Source organism: Aegilops tauschii, chromosome 7 (genome assembly GCF_002575655.3).
Source record: "Aegilops tauschii subsp. strangulata cultivar AL8/78 chromosome 7, Aet v6.0, whole genome shotgun sequence".
Classification (NCBI taxonomy): Eukaryota; Viridiplantae; Streptophyta; class Magnoliopsida; order Poales; family Poaceae; genus Aegilops; species Aegilops tauschii.
The window spans coordinates 3,030,106-3,044,419 of record NC_053041.3 but is presented as its reverse complement, the minus strand read 5'-3'; the positions used below and the strand labels follow the sequence as shown (position 1 = coordinate 3,044,419).

At 46.9% G+C, this 14,314-nt stretch overlaps 1 protein-coding gene across 1 annotated transcript; it reads left to right on the top strand.

Annotated features, from left to right (window-relative positions):
* Positions 1 to 588, top strand: LOC141026400 (uncharacterized). The gene has a single exon (XM_073502885.1). It carries the CDS (start codon positions 1 to 3, stop codon positions 586 to 588), a length of 588 nt encoding a protein of 195 aa, XP_073358986.1.
* Positions 589 to 14,314: the final 13,726 nt, after the last annotated feature.

Here is a 14,314-nt window from a genome sequence, read left to right as displayed (position 1 = left end):
ATGCTCTTCATCCTTGCAATGGACCCCCTCCAAAAAATTCTGGACAAGGCAACAGCTGCGAGCATCCTCTCCCCCTTGCCAACAAGGGCGGCTGCTCTCAGAGCCATCTTCTATGCTGATGACGCGGCTCTGTTTGTCAACCCTGTGCATGAGGAGATTGTTGCCCTCCACCGCATCCTTCTGGCCTTTGGCAGTGCTTCGGATCTGAGGATAAACGAGGACAAGTGCGTGGCCTACCCGATCCACTGCCAGCAGATCGACATTGCAGACATGCTTGGAGGGTTCGGTGGGTCTTTGGGCAGCTTCCCTTGTCAATATTTGGGGCTTCCGCTCTCAACTCGCAAGCTCAGGCGCATTGACATGCAACCAATGATTGATAAGGGTGCTGCAAGGCTGAAAATTTGGAAAGGCAGGCTCATGAACAAAACTGGAAGGCTGCAGCTAATTAACTCAACGCTCACAGCAACTGCCACTTTCTTCCTCACCTCCTTTGCGCCTCATAAATGGGCCGTAAAGAAGTTTGACAGGCTGAGAAGAAATTTTCTTTGGAAGTGGAGGAGGAAACTCATGGTGGAAAATGTCTTGTGAACTGGCAACGTATTTGTGCCCCAAAGGATGTTGGAGGCTTGGGCATAAAAGACATTCATGCATATAGCAGAGCCCTCAGGCTGAGATGGGCGTGGTTTGAGTGGGATTCTAGTCCAAGGCCATGGAAGGGCACGACCACCCCCTGCGACTCCATTGATCGGCAGCTCTTCCAAGCCTGTACTCGGATCTCAGTTGGCGATGGGAAACAAGCTCTATTTTGGTCTGATCGATGGCTGCATGGCATGGCTCCTAAGGATTGTTACCCACTTATGTTCTCCCTCTCCCGAGCCAAGACCACGACTGTGGCCGATGCTATAACTACTGGAAGTTGGCTGAGAGGGCTGCGACAAATGAACTCCGCTGAGCTGCTGGACTCGTTTGTAGATTTGTGGACGCGCATCCAGTCCATCCAGCTAACCGCAGAGCCGAACACGATTACTTGAACGCCCAATACAAATGGTGTTTACTCTGCAAAATCTGCCTACAATGTCCAATTCCATACCCGGATCCCAATGCCACACCTTGCGGCTGCTTGGGCGTTCCGAGCTGAGGCCAAGATCAAATTCTTTGTCTGGACGCTGCTCCAGAATAGACTATGGACGGCGGATCGACTGCTGGTAAGAGTCTGGAATCATCAAGACTCTTGCTCTACCTGTGACCAAGTGATAGAGTCGGCCCATCACTTGATCCTTGGCTGCCTTATGCCAAGCAAGTCTGGGCTAAATTCCAAAGCGTGAGGCCATTGGCATGTTGTGCGGCATTGCACTCGGCCTCGGTTGTCACCTGGTGGGAGGCGATTTTGCCTCTTCGGAAAAAAGGAGTAGGCACTGACCACTGCACCTTCTCAGCTTATGTGGCCTGGAATCTTTGGAACGAGAGAAACCATAGAGTTTTCCAAAACAAGATGACGAATTCAGAGCAGCTGTGCATGAATATAGCCGATGAGATCAGCCTCTAGGAGGAGGCATGGGAGAAATAGTATTCCTGCTTTTCTGTATAGCCAGGCAAGCGCTGCTTGCACTGGACTCCTTTTCCTTCCTTTCGCTTTATCCTAGTAGCTTAGCTACTATTGTATAGTCTTTCCCCCTTGCTTAAATGAAAAGGCAGAGCACCTGCCGTTCCGGTCCAAAAAAAAAGTTGAGTAATGAATATTGGTACATTACAGAAATTGCTCGACCGTTTTTTTACAAGGAGTGCCAAACACACCCATCGTGGATCTCTACCAACAAAGAACTACAGTGCTAGTTTTGTTTTGACCGAAAGGCCCGTTGCCCAGAGACGAGAAGAGGAAGACTCCTCTTGGGTCATTATAAAAACTAGTTCTTTGTACTACAGCTAAAATATCTTATATCTTATATATTTACTAATTGAAGGCACCATACGAGGCACCATGTTAATCCTTATAACTAATAATTTTGACCGTTGGATTAAAATATAATGTATCTGTAGGCATCAGATGAAACATAAGACGTGCTATCTCATAATACTACCATGTATGGGAGTCTTACGACGTCAGGACTCTCCATTTCCTAGAAAAAAAATCTTTCTTTAAAAAACGAAACTTTGAGCGTCCATATCGACACTACCAGAATTTATGTAGTTGCCGACCGCCCCCGTCAGCATAAATGGACAAATCCCGACGGCCCAGGGCAGGCCGTAGGCGTAGAAAAGCCGCCAACATATATCGATCTATGCTGACGGGGGCCGTCGGCATACTAACGTCGTCGGGACCGCTCTAGATACGTCTACGGGGGCCGTCGGCATACCCCGGGCCCGCCAACCCGGTCAGCGGCCACCGTTTGACGGCGTCAGAACTACGCCGACGGGGGCAAACGGCGCCCAGCGGCATATCTATGCCGACGGCAAAGCCGTCGGCATAGATTTGCTGACATCACCGATCTGCGCCGTCTCCATATCACTGATCCGAGCCGCTCGCCGGTCCGCGGGGTGGCATGCCTGGCCCATGGACGGTGCCACGTCATTGATCCACACCATACACCACGTCATCGATCCAGGGCTCTACCATTCCGTGGCCGTAGGTAGCATAGATTTCTAATATTTTATATTTTATTTATTTTCTCTTTTTCCTTTTTATTTTTTTCCAAAATAATTTGATTAACTTAAATGTGCCTTATGTACAGAAAACATATCTCGATATATATATATATATATATATATATATATATATATATATATATATATATATATATATATATATATATATATATATATATATATATATAATTTCCCTCTTCACGGGCGTCGCTTCCGTCGTGTCACGGAGAGGGGAGACGGGACGGGGTACCGGGGAGGGGGGGTAGCAATGCCGCCAGGTGTTGCAGTGGGCCCTCGTACGCTTGTGGAAGCGTGGTGGCAGGCGCAGGCACCCGACACGCGGCTCCGGGTTGTGCCCCCCTCACGTTCGTCGCTGATGCCGTGTCACGGAGGGGGGAAACGGCCACGTCGGCATGACACGGAGGGAATCTTGGGGTGGGTTGGGCCGGGATGGTGTTCGGGGGTGTAGCTATGGGTTGGGCTATGACAACCAGGTGAAAAGTTCCACCGGTCAAACCCCGTCCGGCGAAAATCAAAGGGGCTAGACACTAGTAGAAAAAGGCCCATTTATCCCGGTTCATAAGGCCCATTTGTCCCGGTAAAGGGTCGGTACTAAAGCCTAATACCTATAGTCCCGATTCGCCTACGAATCGGGATAGATGGGGCTCCACGTGGCCGCTGCGGCTTGCCCACGCAGGAGGGCCTTTTGTCCCGGTTGGTAGCACCAACCGGGACCAAAAGGCATCCACGCGTCAGCAGTTCAAGGGCTGGGGTTTTTGTTTTTTTTAAATGGGGGGGGGGGGGTTGGGGGTTTTGGGGGGTTTTGTAGGGTTAATTTAGGGGTTTCATATATTGTGTTAGCTAGCTAATAGAGAGAAGTGTCCTCTTTTATCTCCGTGCTTAGTCGACGCTACGTACTATACGTATAGATAGGACTCGACACGCTAGCTAGCTAGTAAGCAAATGAAGGAAACCATTAAGTACAGAAGATCGTCATGAACATATATAGAGAGAAGTGATCGACCTCTCCTTCTCTGAGAGATTGGTCGAACAACAAGTTTTCGTATATCTATCTGACGCTACTGGCTACATATATACAATATAAGATCTCTTACAATCCCGTAATATCTGAACTCAAGTTCCACATAGTATTCTCCGTCTTTATAAATGACATGGTCAACAAAGAATCCCGCCAATTCCTCTTGAATTGCTCGTATGCGATCTTGTGGTAGGAGTTCATCCCGCATCTGAAACATCTAATTTGAAGAAGGGGGTCAATACATATATATGAATGAAACCCAACACAAATGATGGTAATAAAATAAAATTTTGAATATTATTGCTTACGCACTTCATATTGGTTTTTAGAGTAGCCCCGCTCACAGGTCGTGTGGCGGATGAACTCGCAAATGCAGTATCCACAGTAATTATTCCCGGGTTCCTGCCACAACCACTTTACAAAAATAGAGGCCAATCAAACTCATAAGCAAGCATGCTAAGTGGTATTGATGAAACTAGGTAGAATCAATGGGAGATGCGCGGAACTAGCTAGTAGTACTTACTTTTGGGTGTTTAAATCGCAGCTTCCCCGGCAGTCCCGCAGCTTCTGCGGTGAACTTTTTCCAAACCCTGCCAGACAAAGAAAACAATTACTTGATATCAGGAAATGAACAAAGTTGCCGATATGATGCGATAATGATCGGTTGAACTTACTTCTCGAGCATTTTGGTCATGGCCGCAAACTCCTCGGGATCTTTTCGTCTCGAGTCTATGACGGTTACAAGTCCCTACTCAAGCTTAATCTCTAGCAGAATAAAGTGGAAGCTGCGCACGCATGCATAACTCATCAATTACATTACTATAACCTCGAGTAATAAGGGAAACCGAATATGCACAAGATAGTAACACTCACTTGAAGTTGTAAGGAAAGAGTATTATATCTTTGTTTCGATTTCAAAGTAACGATCGTAGCAAGTTGGCCTCGGTTTGTTTGGCATCATGTTTAACATTCCATTCATCTATGAGATTTATGTTGATGAACCCAATATCACCGATTTGTCTTTTCTTGCGTTCGGCGATCTTCAATCTGCATAATATAGTGAGGATAATTATATATACATGCAATGAAAGAGCTGAGCTATATATAGAGAATTAATTACGGAAGTAGTACTTACAGACAGTAGCAAGTGACTATTATTTTATCGAGGGCCTTTTGATTGAAAAACTGGAAGAACTCCTCATATGGAACAGACAACAGATCAATTCCAAAGAGGTCGTGCTCCTCTTTAACTCTCAGTGTCAAAGTATCCTTCCCAGACTTGATGCAGATGTCCATGTACCAATCATGAAATCTTCGCATCATCGTTGTTAGAGGAGGATGACCAGGTTTGACGAGAGGCTTCCCGTGCCGGCATTTGAACTCGTCCACCTCCATTGTATCAAAATGTGCATCGTCGGGTAGGTAATCTCCAGGATTGGTAGCGGGCACCATCCCCGGATGATTAGCGACGATATTGCTAGACACCTTGAGTGGGGGCACGATTGGTTCGCTTGTTCGCCGAGCTGGGGAATTTTTTCCCACTTCTTTGTTCTGCTAACCTTCGATCACTGCAAGTACTTCCCGACCGCTCCGCTTCCTTATATGTCCCTTCAATAATGCGCTCACAGTTGGTTTATGGCGGAGGCGGTGGTGCTCGCTTTAGGGCATCCAAACTGCACTTCGCTTTCACTGGATCTATCTTCTCCTCCGGAGGTGAATGTTTCATAGCTCTTTTCGTTTCAAAGAAGTCCTTCACTTGGGCTTGAACGATCTGCTCGTTTTCCTCCATGGTCATCTCGTATGGTAACTTCTCTACAGGCTTGAGAGATGGACCAAATCTGTATTGCCTCCCGCCTCTGGCTGTACTGCTAGACGCCGGAGCAGCCGGAGCGGCTGCAGCTGTCTTCTATCATTGCTTACGAGGCGGAGAATAAGGAGGCGGAGTGCTACGACGCGCCGGAGCAGCCGGAGCGGCGGCGTCTGTGTTCCGCCATCGCCGACGAGGCGAAGGAGGAGGCGGGCTTCTCGGATGCACCGGAGCAGGTGGAGAAGGAGGCGGAGTATTGCCACCCTCACGCGCTGGAGCAGGAGGCGGATTGCCTTGATCACTCGCCGGAGGAGGCGGAGTGCCCAGCTGACTCGCCGGAGGAGGAGGCGGAGGCGTGAAGTTCAGAAGCTTGATGTGCTCCTTCCGCCATAGACATGGAGTCTTCAGAGCAAGACCCAGCTGAGTCTCCCCTTCACCTGTAGGGTGGTCAAGCTGGAGCTCCTCAAATCCCTCCGTTATTTCATCCACCATCACAACAGCATAGCCTTGTGGAATTGGAAGGCAGTGAAAAGTTGCGTCGGGTTCAGGAGGGAACACAGAGCCGACAGCCGCCTTGACTTTGAGGTCCATTGCGTCATAAGCTGGCAGTGGTGTGACTCCGTAATAGCATCCATGGGGTAGCTAGGAGCCGTGAAGTCAGGCTGCCGAACGAGCTCGGTGGAAGGCACACTGCTTCTCCGCTGAGATGGCGCGGTAGCTTCTGGGGTAGCTTGGGCAGGATCTCGCTGGTTCTCAACAGCTTGTCGTTCGTCTAGCTTTTGTACCCTTGCCTGAAGTTTCTGCAGTTCGCTCAGCTCCACTTTCCTCCTCCTCTCTTGGGTTTTGTAACCGCCTGTGTTGGGAAACCCAACCTTCCACGCAACGGAGCCTGGCGTGCCTCATGTTCGTCCAGGGTGCTCAGGATTCCCGAGGGCCTGTGTGAGCTCGTCGTTCTCTCTATCGGGAATGAACGTCCCTTCCTGCGCTGCCTTGATTGCTGCCTGAAGCTTCATGATGGGTGTTGCAAGTTGCTCGTCCGCCCAACAGCACTTCCCTGTTTCAGGGTCCAAAGTTCCCCCAACCCCGAAGAACCAAGTCCTTGAACGGTCTGGCGAGTTCAATGTCTCTGGTTCGACCCCTTTAGCAATCAGGTCACTCTCAGCCTTGTCCCACAACTGGCGGGCTTTGAGGTAGCCACCTGACCCTGTGCGATGGTGATGCTCCTTCTTTGCAGCATTTATCTTGTTTGTCGTTGACATCTTCTTACTCTTCTCCGATGTCTTGTGGGCCACAAATGCGGCCCAGTGATCTCTTATCTTCTCAAATCGGTCGGTGAATTCTGGAGTCTTGTTTTTGTCGACATACGTTGATTTCAACTCATTCTTCCACCTCCTGAATAGATCTGCCATCTTCTTGAGAGCATGAGCCTTGACCAATGGCTCTATAACTGGCTTATCCGGATCCTCCTCTGCCGGTAGGGTGAAATTTTCCTTCAGCGCGGTCTAAAGATCATCTTTCTATCTATCTTCGACATAAGAAACTAGAGGGTCTTTGTTCTTAGGCTTATATCATTGGTGGATGCTGATCGGGATCATGTCCCTAACAAGAACCCCGCACTGAGCAGAAAATGCTTCCTTGGTCCGGAGGGGTTCAATCGGTTGGCCATCACTCGTGATTTCTGTTATCGTGAACCTTTCATCCTGGCGCAACCTTTTCTTTGGTCCTCGTCTCGTTACCGAAGTTTGGCTCGATCTGGAGGGCTATAAAAGAAGAAAGAAGAGTTAATATATGTACATACCAAAACAATTAATGCATCAATTAGCTAGTCAGCACAGGCTTAATTAATATATATATATATATTTTATATATATACCTCGCCGGACTTTGCAACAGCTGATCCCGACTCTGTTCGGTCACCGGAGCCGTCATCACGGTCGCCGGGGCCATCATGATCATGAGTTTCCTCCTCCATTGTTCGATCACTGTAGCTTGCTTCCTCTCCTTCCAGACCATCGGTTTCATTGAGAAATAACGACAAGACATCACGTCCGTCGCGGATTATGTCCCCCAATATCTCTTCTTGTTCGAAGTCTCTTTGTTGATCCATAGTTTCTGCAAATATTACAACATGGCAATTAATATACAAACATGAGAGATGGATTTATTAATAGTGGCAAACATGGACCTGGCTAGCTAGTCACAACACTTCTAGGGTTTGGGGTGGCCTCGACAACGCTCTTTTAACTTGGTAAATTTGGGTGGCCTCGACGCTTCTAGGGTTTGGGGTGGCCTCGGCAACGCTTCTAGGGTTTGGCCCGAACCGCCTCTCTCATGAATGTCCGACGTCCGGACCGCCTCTGTCATGAATGTCAAACAAGCGATTTAACAAGATGGCGCCATTCTGGATGTGCAGAAAAAATGATCCCTATTTTTTCTGATCTCATCTACCCTTCTATATGTCATGTTGTCTAGTGTCAAAGGATTCAATACTTTGACACAAGAGAACGTGCACATATAGAATGGTATATGAGATCAGAAAAAATAGGGATCAACTTAATTATGCACATCCAAAATAGAGAGTTTGTCGGGTAGGGCGGGAGGGGGTACGAGATCGACAACATTTTTTTCTATGGTCTGGGTGTCCTCGACAGTGGTCGAGCGAGAGGGGGTTGATCAGTGTCCCCCTGTCGACCCCTTGGCGATCATCGACCCTCGACGACCCTCGACCCTCATCCCCTCAGCGACCCTTGACCCTCTACCCTAGTTCCGATCCTCGACCGCTCGGATTCTCTTAACCTTTAAGGGATTTAACAAGATGGCGCCATTCTGGATGTGCAGAAAATGGTCCATATTTTTCCTGATGTCATCTACCCTTCTAGATGTCACATTGTCTAGTGTCAAAGGATTTAAGAAAACCATTGCTTCATCATTTGCCGAAAGTAACAGGCGCATAATGGTACGAAGCTCTCCAAAATTGTTTTGGAACGGAGTCCCGAATAGAATAATTAGCTTTTTGGTACGAAGTTCAGCAAGAGCCTTCCGAATATCGCTATTTGGAAGGCCTTTGCTGAAATTCATACCGAAAAGCGAATCATTCTATCAGGAACTCCATTCCAAAACAACTTTGAAGAGCTTCGTAGCGTCATACGCCTGTTACTTCCAGCAAATGATGTAGCCATGAATTTCTTCAATACTTTGAAAGACAACGTGACATATAGAAGAATATATATATATATATATATATATATATATATATATATATATATATATATATATATATATAAATGGATCAACTTGTGCACATCCATAATGGGGGCATTCTTGTTAAACGGAGACCCTCGACCCCTATACGACCCTCGACCCCTCGGCGGTCCTCGACCCTCGACCCTCGACGACCCTTGACCCTCGACGACCCTCGACATACCCTCGACGATCCTCGACAACCCTCGACGACCCTCGATGACCCTTGACCCTCGACCCCTCGAGCCTCGACACCTCGACGACCCTCGACCCCTCGGCGACCCTCGACCCTCCACCCTAGTTTCCGACACCCTAGTTCCCGACACCCTCGTTCCCGATAAAAAATAAGAAGAGGAAGAAGAAGAAAAATAGAGGAGAAGAAGAAGAAAAAAATAAGAAAAAAAAGAGGAGAAGAAGAAGGAATAGAGGAGAAGAAGAAAAAAATAGAATTTTCTATTTTTTCTTCTTCTCCTCTATTCCTTCTTCTTCTCCTCTTTTTTTTCTTCTTTTTCCACTTATTTTTTTTCTCCTCTTCTTCCTCTCCTCTTCTTCTCCTTCTTCTCCTCCTTCTTCCTCTTCTTATTTTCCTTTTTCCTCTCCTTTTTTTTCTTCTAAATATAAACATATACATAAATGACTTTGATCATACACAATTTTCCTATACATACACAATTTTCCTAATCATACACAAAAATGCTATGAACATATACATAGATACATGCACATACACACATATATACACATATACATATAATTGACAAAAAATACATATATATGACAAAAAAATAAAAAAATTGCAGGGCAGGGGCGGCAGGGCGGCGTGTGGTGACAGCGCAGGGAAGGGGCGGCGCCGCGGCGGCCGTGTAGGGTAGGGGCAGCGCGCGACGGCAGCGTAGGGCAGGGGGCGTGGCGGCGACGGCGGCCAGTACAGGGAGGAGGAGGAGGGGATTAGGGTGGCGCTCACAGCGGGCTCGGACGCAGCGACGGCGTCGGTGCAGGGCGCGGTGACGGCGACGAGGAGGCAGGGCTGACGACGAGGAGCAGGGCGTCGGCGTCGGGGCGCAAGGCGTGGCGCCGGCGTGCAGGGGACGGCGGCGAGGAGCGGGCGGCGACAGCGACGAGGAGCGGGCGGCGACGGCAACTGCGGGGCGGCGATGATGAGCACGGGCAGCCTGGCGGCGTCGATGAGCTCGGCGTCGTCGGGGGGCAAATGGTCGATGAAACAGAAAAATTTACAAGTCCTGCTTATATACACATAGCATTGGTCTCGGTTCATGGCTCAAACTGGGACGAATGCACCCCTTTGGTCCCGGTTCGTGCCACCAACAGAGAGCAAAGGTCTCTTTTCAGCAACCCAAAGGACGGGAAAAGGAGACCTTTGGTCCCGGTTGGTGGCACCAACCGGGACGAAAGGTTGGCATTCGTACCGGTTGGTGCCACCAACCGGGACCAAAGGTGGGCATTGGTCCCGGTTGGTGCCACCAACCAGGACGAAAGGGTGGCACAGCGGTGGTGTGGTGGGAGTTTAGTCCCACCTCGCTAGTTGAGAGAGCTCAGCACCTGTTTACAAGCTGCGTTGCAGCAGAGGTGCTGAGCTCCTCTCTAATTATCAGGCAGTACTTGCCTACCCTTGTCACTGCCATGTTGGGCCAACTGGGCCTGCGGGCCTGCATCCTGGCCCATGTACAGATGGGTTTCTAGTCGTATGCAGGCCGTGTGGCCTAGTAGGCGGCATTTTTTTTTAATTTTTTCCAGTATTTTTGTTTTGTTTTTTGCATTATTTATTTTCTTTTGTTTTTTGCTTTTTTTTAATTCTTTTTGCTTTTGGGTAATAAAAATTATATACTTTCTGTTAGTGCCATTTGTTTTCCAATTTGAATAGTTTAAATTTGAATTTTTTAAAATTTGTGTCAATCACTAGTTTTTGAATAACTTTACTATAAAAATAGATTTTTAAGTGTCCTGCTATTTAATATTACTGTGTTTTATTTCAAAAACAGATTTTGTTATTTTAGTTTCTAACAAAAAATTCTTTATGATAATTCTTTTTGCTATTAAAGGTTCTAACAAAAAAATTCTTTATGAAAATTCTTTTTGCTTTTAATGTTTTGAACAGAAAATACTTTGATAATTTTGGTTGCATAAATTTTATATAATTTTAGTTTCAATAATACTAGAAGTTTATAAAAGTTTTTTGAGTTGATTCCTTTTGCTATTGGAGTTTTATAAAAGCCTTTTAGTTGATTCTTTTTGCTATTGAAGGATATTATAGTTTTGTTTTAGTTGATCATAACAGAATTTTTAATTGACTATGTTTAGTTCATTCTTTTTGCTATGAGTTCATTCTTTTTGCTATTAGTTCATTCTTTCAGCTAAATGACCCTTAAATTGAAAAGCACTACAAATGAACTCTGAAAAGGTTGAAAGTTGGCATGGTATCATCATTTCACCCACATAGCATGTGCTAAAAAGTTGAGAGGGTTACGACAAAAACTGGATGCACTTCGTGTACAAAACAGACAATCTCTTTCGAAGTATCAGGGTTTCGGACGAAAACTCATCTGTTGCAAAGGGATTTCATTTGTTCACATGTAACTGAAGTGATATTCTAGATCAAAGGCATCATCATAATATTTGTGGATAGAAAGTCTTCACTTTTTCTTCGCTTGTGTCCTTTGCTTATTGCGCCGTAACCATGGATAATCTTCATCGTTTAACAGGGTGCTTGGGTCAGCCTTGACTTCGAAGGGAGGAATTTCATGAAACTTTTCATAATCTTCAGACATGTCTATCCTGCCCTCCAATCCCACGATGTCTTTTTTTCCTGAAAGAACTATGTGGCGCTTTGGCTCATCGTATGATGTATCCGCTTCCTTATCTTTTCTTTTTCTTGGTTTGGTAGACATGTCCTTCACGTAGAAAACCTGCGCCACATCATTGGCCAGGACGAATGGTTCGTCTGTGTACCCCAGAGTGTTCAGATCCACTGTTGTCATTCTGTACTGTGGGTCTACCTATACCCCGCCTCCTGACAGATTAACCCATTTGCACTTAAACAAAGGGACCTTAAAATCATGTCCATAGTCAAGTTCCCATATGTCCACTATGTAACCATAATATGTGTCCTTTCCCCTCTTGGTTGCTGCATCAAAGCGGACACCACTGTTTTGGTGTGTGCTCTTTTGATCTTGGGCGATCGTGTAAAATGTATTCCCATTTATCTCGTACCCTTTGTAAGTCATTACAGTCGAAGATGGTTCCCTCGCCGACGAGTACAGCTCATCAGAAACAGTGTTGTCACCCCTGAGACATGTTTGCAACCAACTGCCGAAACTCCTGATGTGTTCACATGTAATCCAGTCGTCACACTGGTCCGGGTGTTTGGAGCGCAGAATGTTCTTGTGTTCATCGACATACGGGGTCACCAAGGTAGAATTCTGTAGAACTGTGTAGTGTGCTTGAGACCAAGAATGCCCGTCCCTACATATTATTGAGTCTCCTCCTAGCGTGCCTTTTCCACTCAGTCTCCCCTCATACCGCGATTGAGGGAGACCTATCTTCTTAATGTCAGGATTGAAGTCAACACAAAACCCAATGACATCCTCTATTTGATGGCCCATGGAGATGCTTCCTTCTGGCCTAGCGCGGTTACAGACATATTTCTTTAGGACTCCCATGAACCTCTCAAAGGGGAACATATTGTGTAGAAATACAGGGCCTAGAATGACAATCTCGTTGACTAGATGAACTAGGACGTGCGTCATGATATTGAAGAAGGATGGTGGGAACACCAGCTCGAAACTAACAAGACATTGCGCCACATCACTCCTTAACCTTGGTAGGATTTCTGGATGGATCACCTTCTGAGAGATTGCATTGAGGAATGAACATAGCTTCACAATGGCTAATCGAACGTTTTCCGGTAGAAGCCCCCTCAATGCAACCAGAAGCAGTTGCGTCATAATCAAGTGGCAGTCATGAGACTTTTGGTTCTGGAACTTTTTCTCTGCCATATTTATTATTCCCTTTATATCCGACGAGTAGCCAGACAGGACCTTCATACTGAGCAGGCATTCAAAGAAGATTTCCTTCTCTTCTTTGGTAAGAGCGTAGCTGGTAGGACCTTCATACTGCTTTGGAGGCATTCCATCTTTTTCGTGCAAACGTTGCAGGTCCTCCCGTGCCTCCGGTGTATCTTTTGTCTTCCCATACACGCCCAAGAAGCCTAGCAGGTTCATGCAAAGGTTCTTCGTCACGTGCATCACGTTGATTGAAGAGCGGACCTCTAGGTATTTCCAGTAGGGTAGGTCCCAAAATATAGATTTCTTCTTCCACATGGGTACGCGTCCCTCGGCGTCATTCGGAACAGATAGTCCGCCGGGTCCCTTTCCGAAGATTATTGAGAGCAGGCCAATCATTGATGGTTACAAACAGCAACGCATGCAGGTCAAATTCCTCCTGTTTGTGCTCATCCCACACAAGTACACCGTTTCAAATCCACAGCTGTAAAAATTCTTCAACTAATGGCCTTAGGTACACATCAATGTCATTGCCAGGTTGCTTAGGGCCTTGGATGAGAACTGGCATCATAATGAACTTCCGCTTCATGCACAGCCAAGGAGGAAGGTTATAGATACATAGAGTCACGGGCCAGGTGCTGTGATTTCTGCTCTGCTCCCCAGAAGGATTAATGCCATCCGCGCTTAAACCAAACCATACGTTCCTTGCATCACCTGCAAACTCCTCCCAGTACTTTCTCCCGATTTTTCTCCACCGCGACCTGTCAGCGGGTGCTCTCAACTTCCCGTCTTTCTTACGGTCCTCTCTGTGCCGTCGCATCAACTTGGCATGCTCTTTGTTTTTGAACAGGCGTTTCAACCGTGGTATTATAGGAGTATACCACATCACCTTGGCAGGAACCCTCTTCTTGGGGCACTCGCCGTCAACATCACCAGGGTCATCTCGTCTGATCTTATACCGCAATGCACCACGTACCGGGCATGTGTTCAAATCCTCGTACGCACCGCGGTAGATGATGCAGTCATTAGGGCATGCATGTATCTTCTGCACCTCCAATCCTATAGGGCATACAACCTTCTTTGCTGCATACGTACTGTCGGGCAATTCGTTATCCTTTGGAAGCTTCTTCTTCAATATTTTCAGTAGCTTCTCAATTCCTTTGCCAGGCACACCATTCTCTGCCTTCCACTGCAGCAATTCCAGTATGGTACCGAGCTTTGTGTTTCCATCTTCACAATTGGGGTACACCCCTTTTTTGTGATCCTCTAACATGCGATCGAACTTCAGCTTCTCCTTTTCACTTTCGCACTGTCTCTTTGCATCAACAATGACCCAGCGAAGATCATCATCGGGCACATCGTCTAGTTCCTCTTGATCTTCAGCTTCCCCAGTTGCAGCATCTTCAGCTTCCCCCGTTGCAGCATCACCATATTCAGGGGGCACATAGTTGTCATCATCTTCTTCTTCTTCTTCGCTGTCTTCCATCATAACCCCTCTTTCTCCGTGTTTGGTCCAAACATTATAGTGTGGCATGAAACCCTTATAAAGAAGGTGGTGTGAAGGGT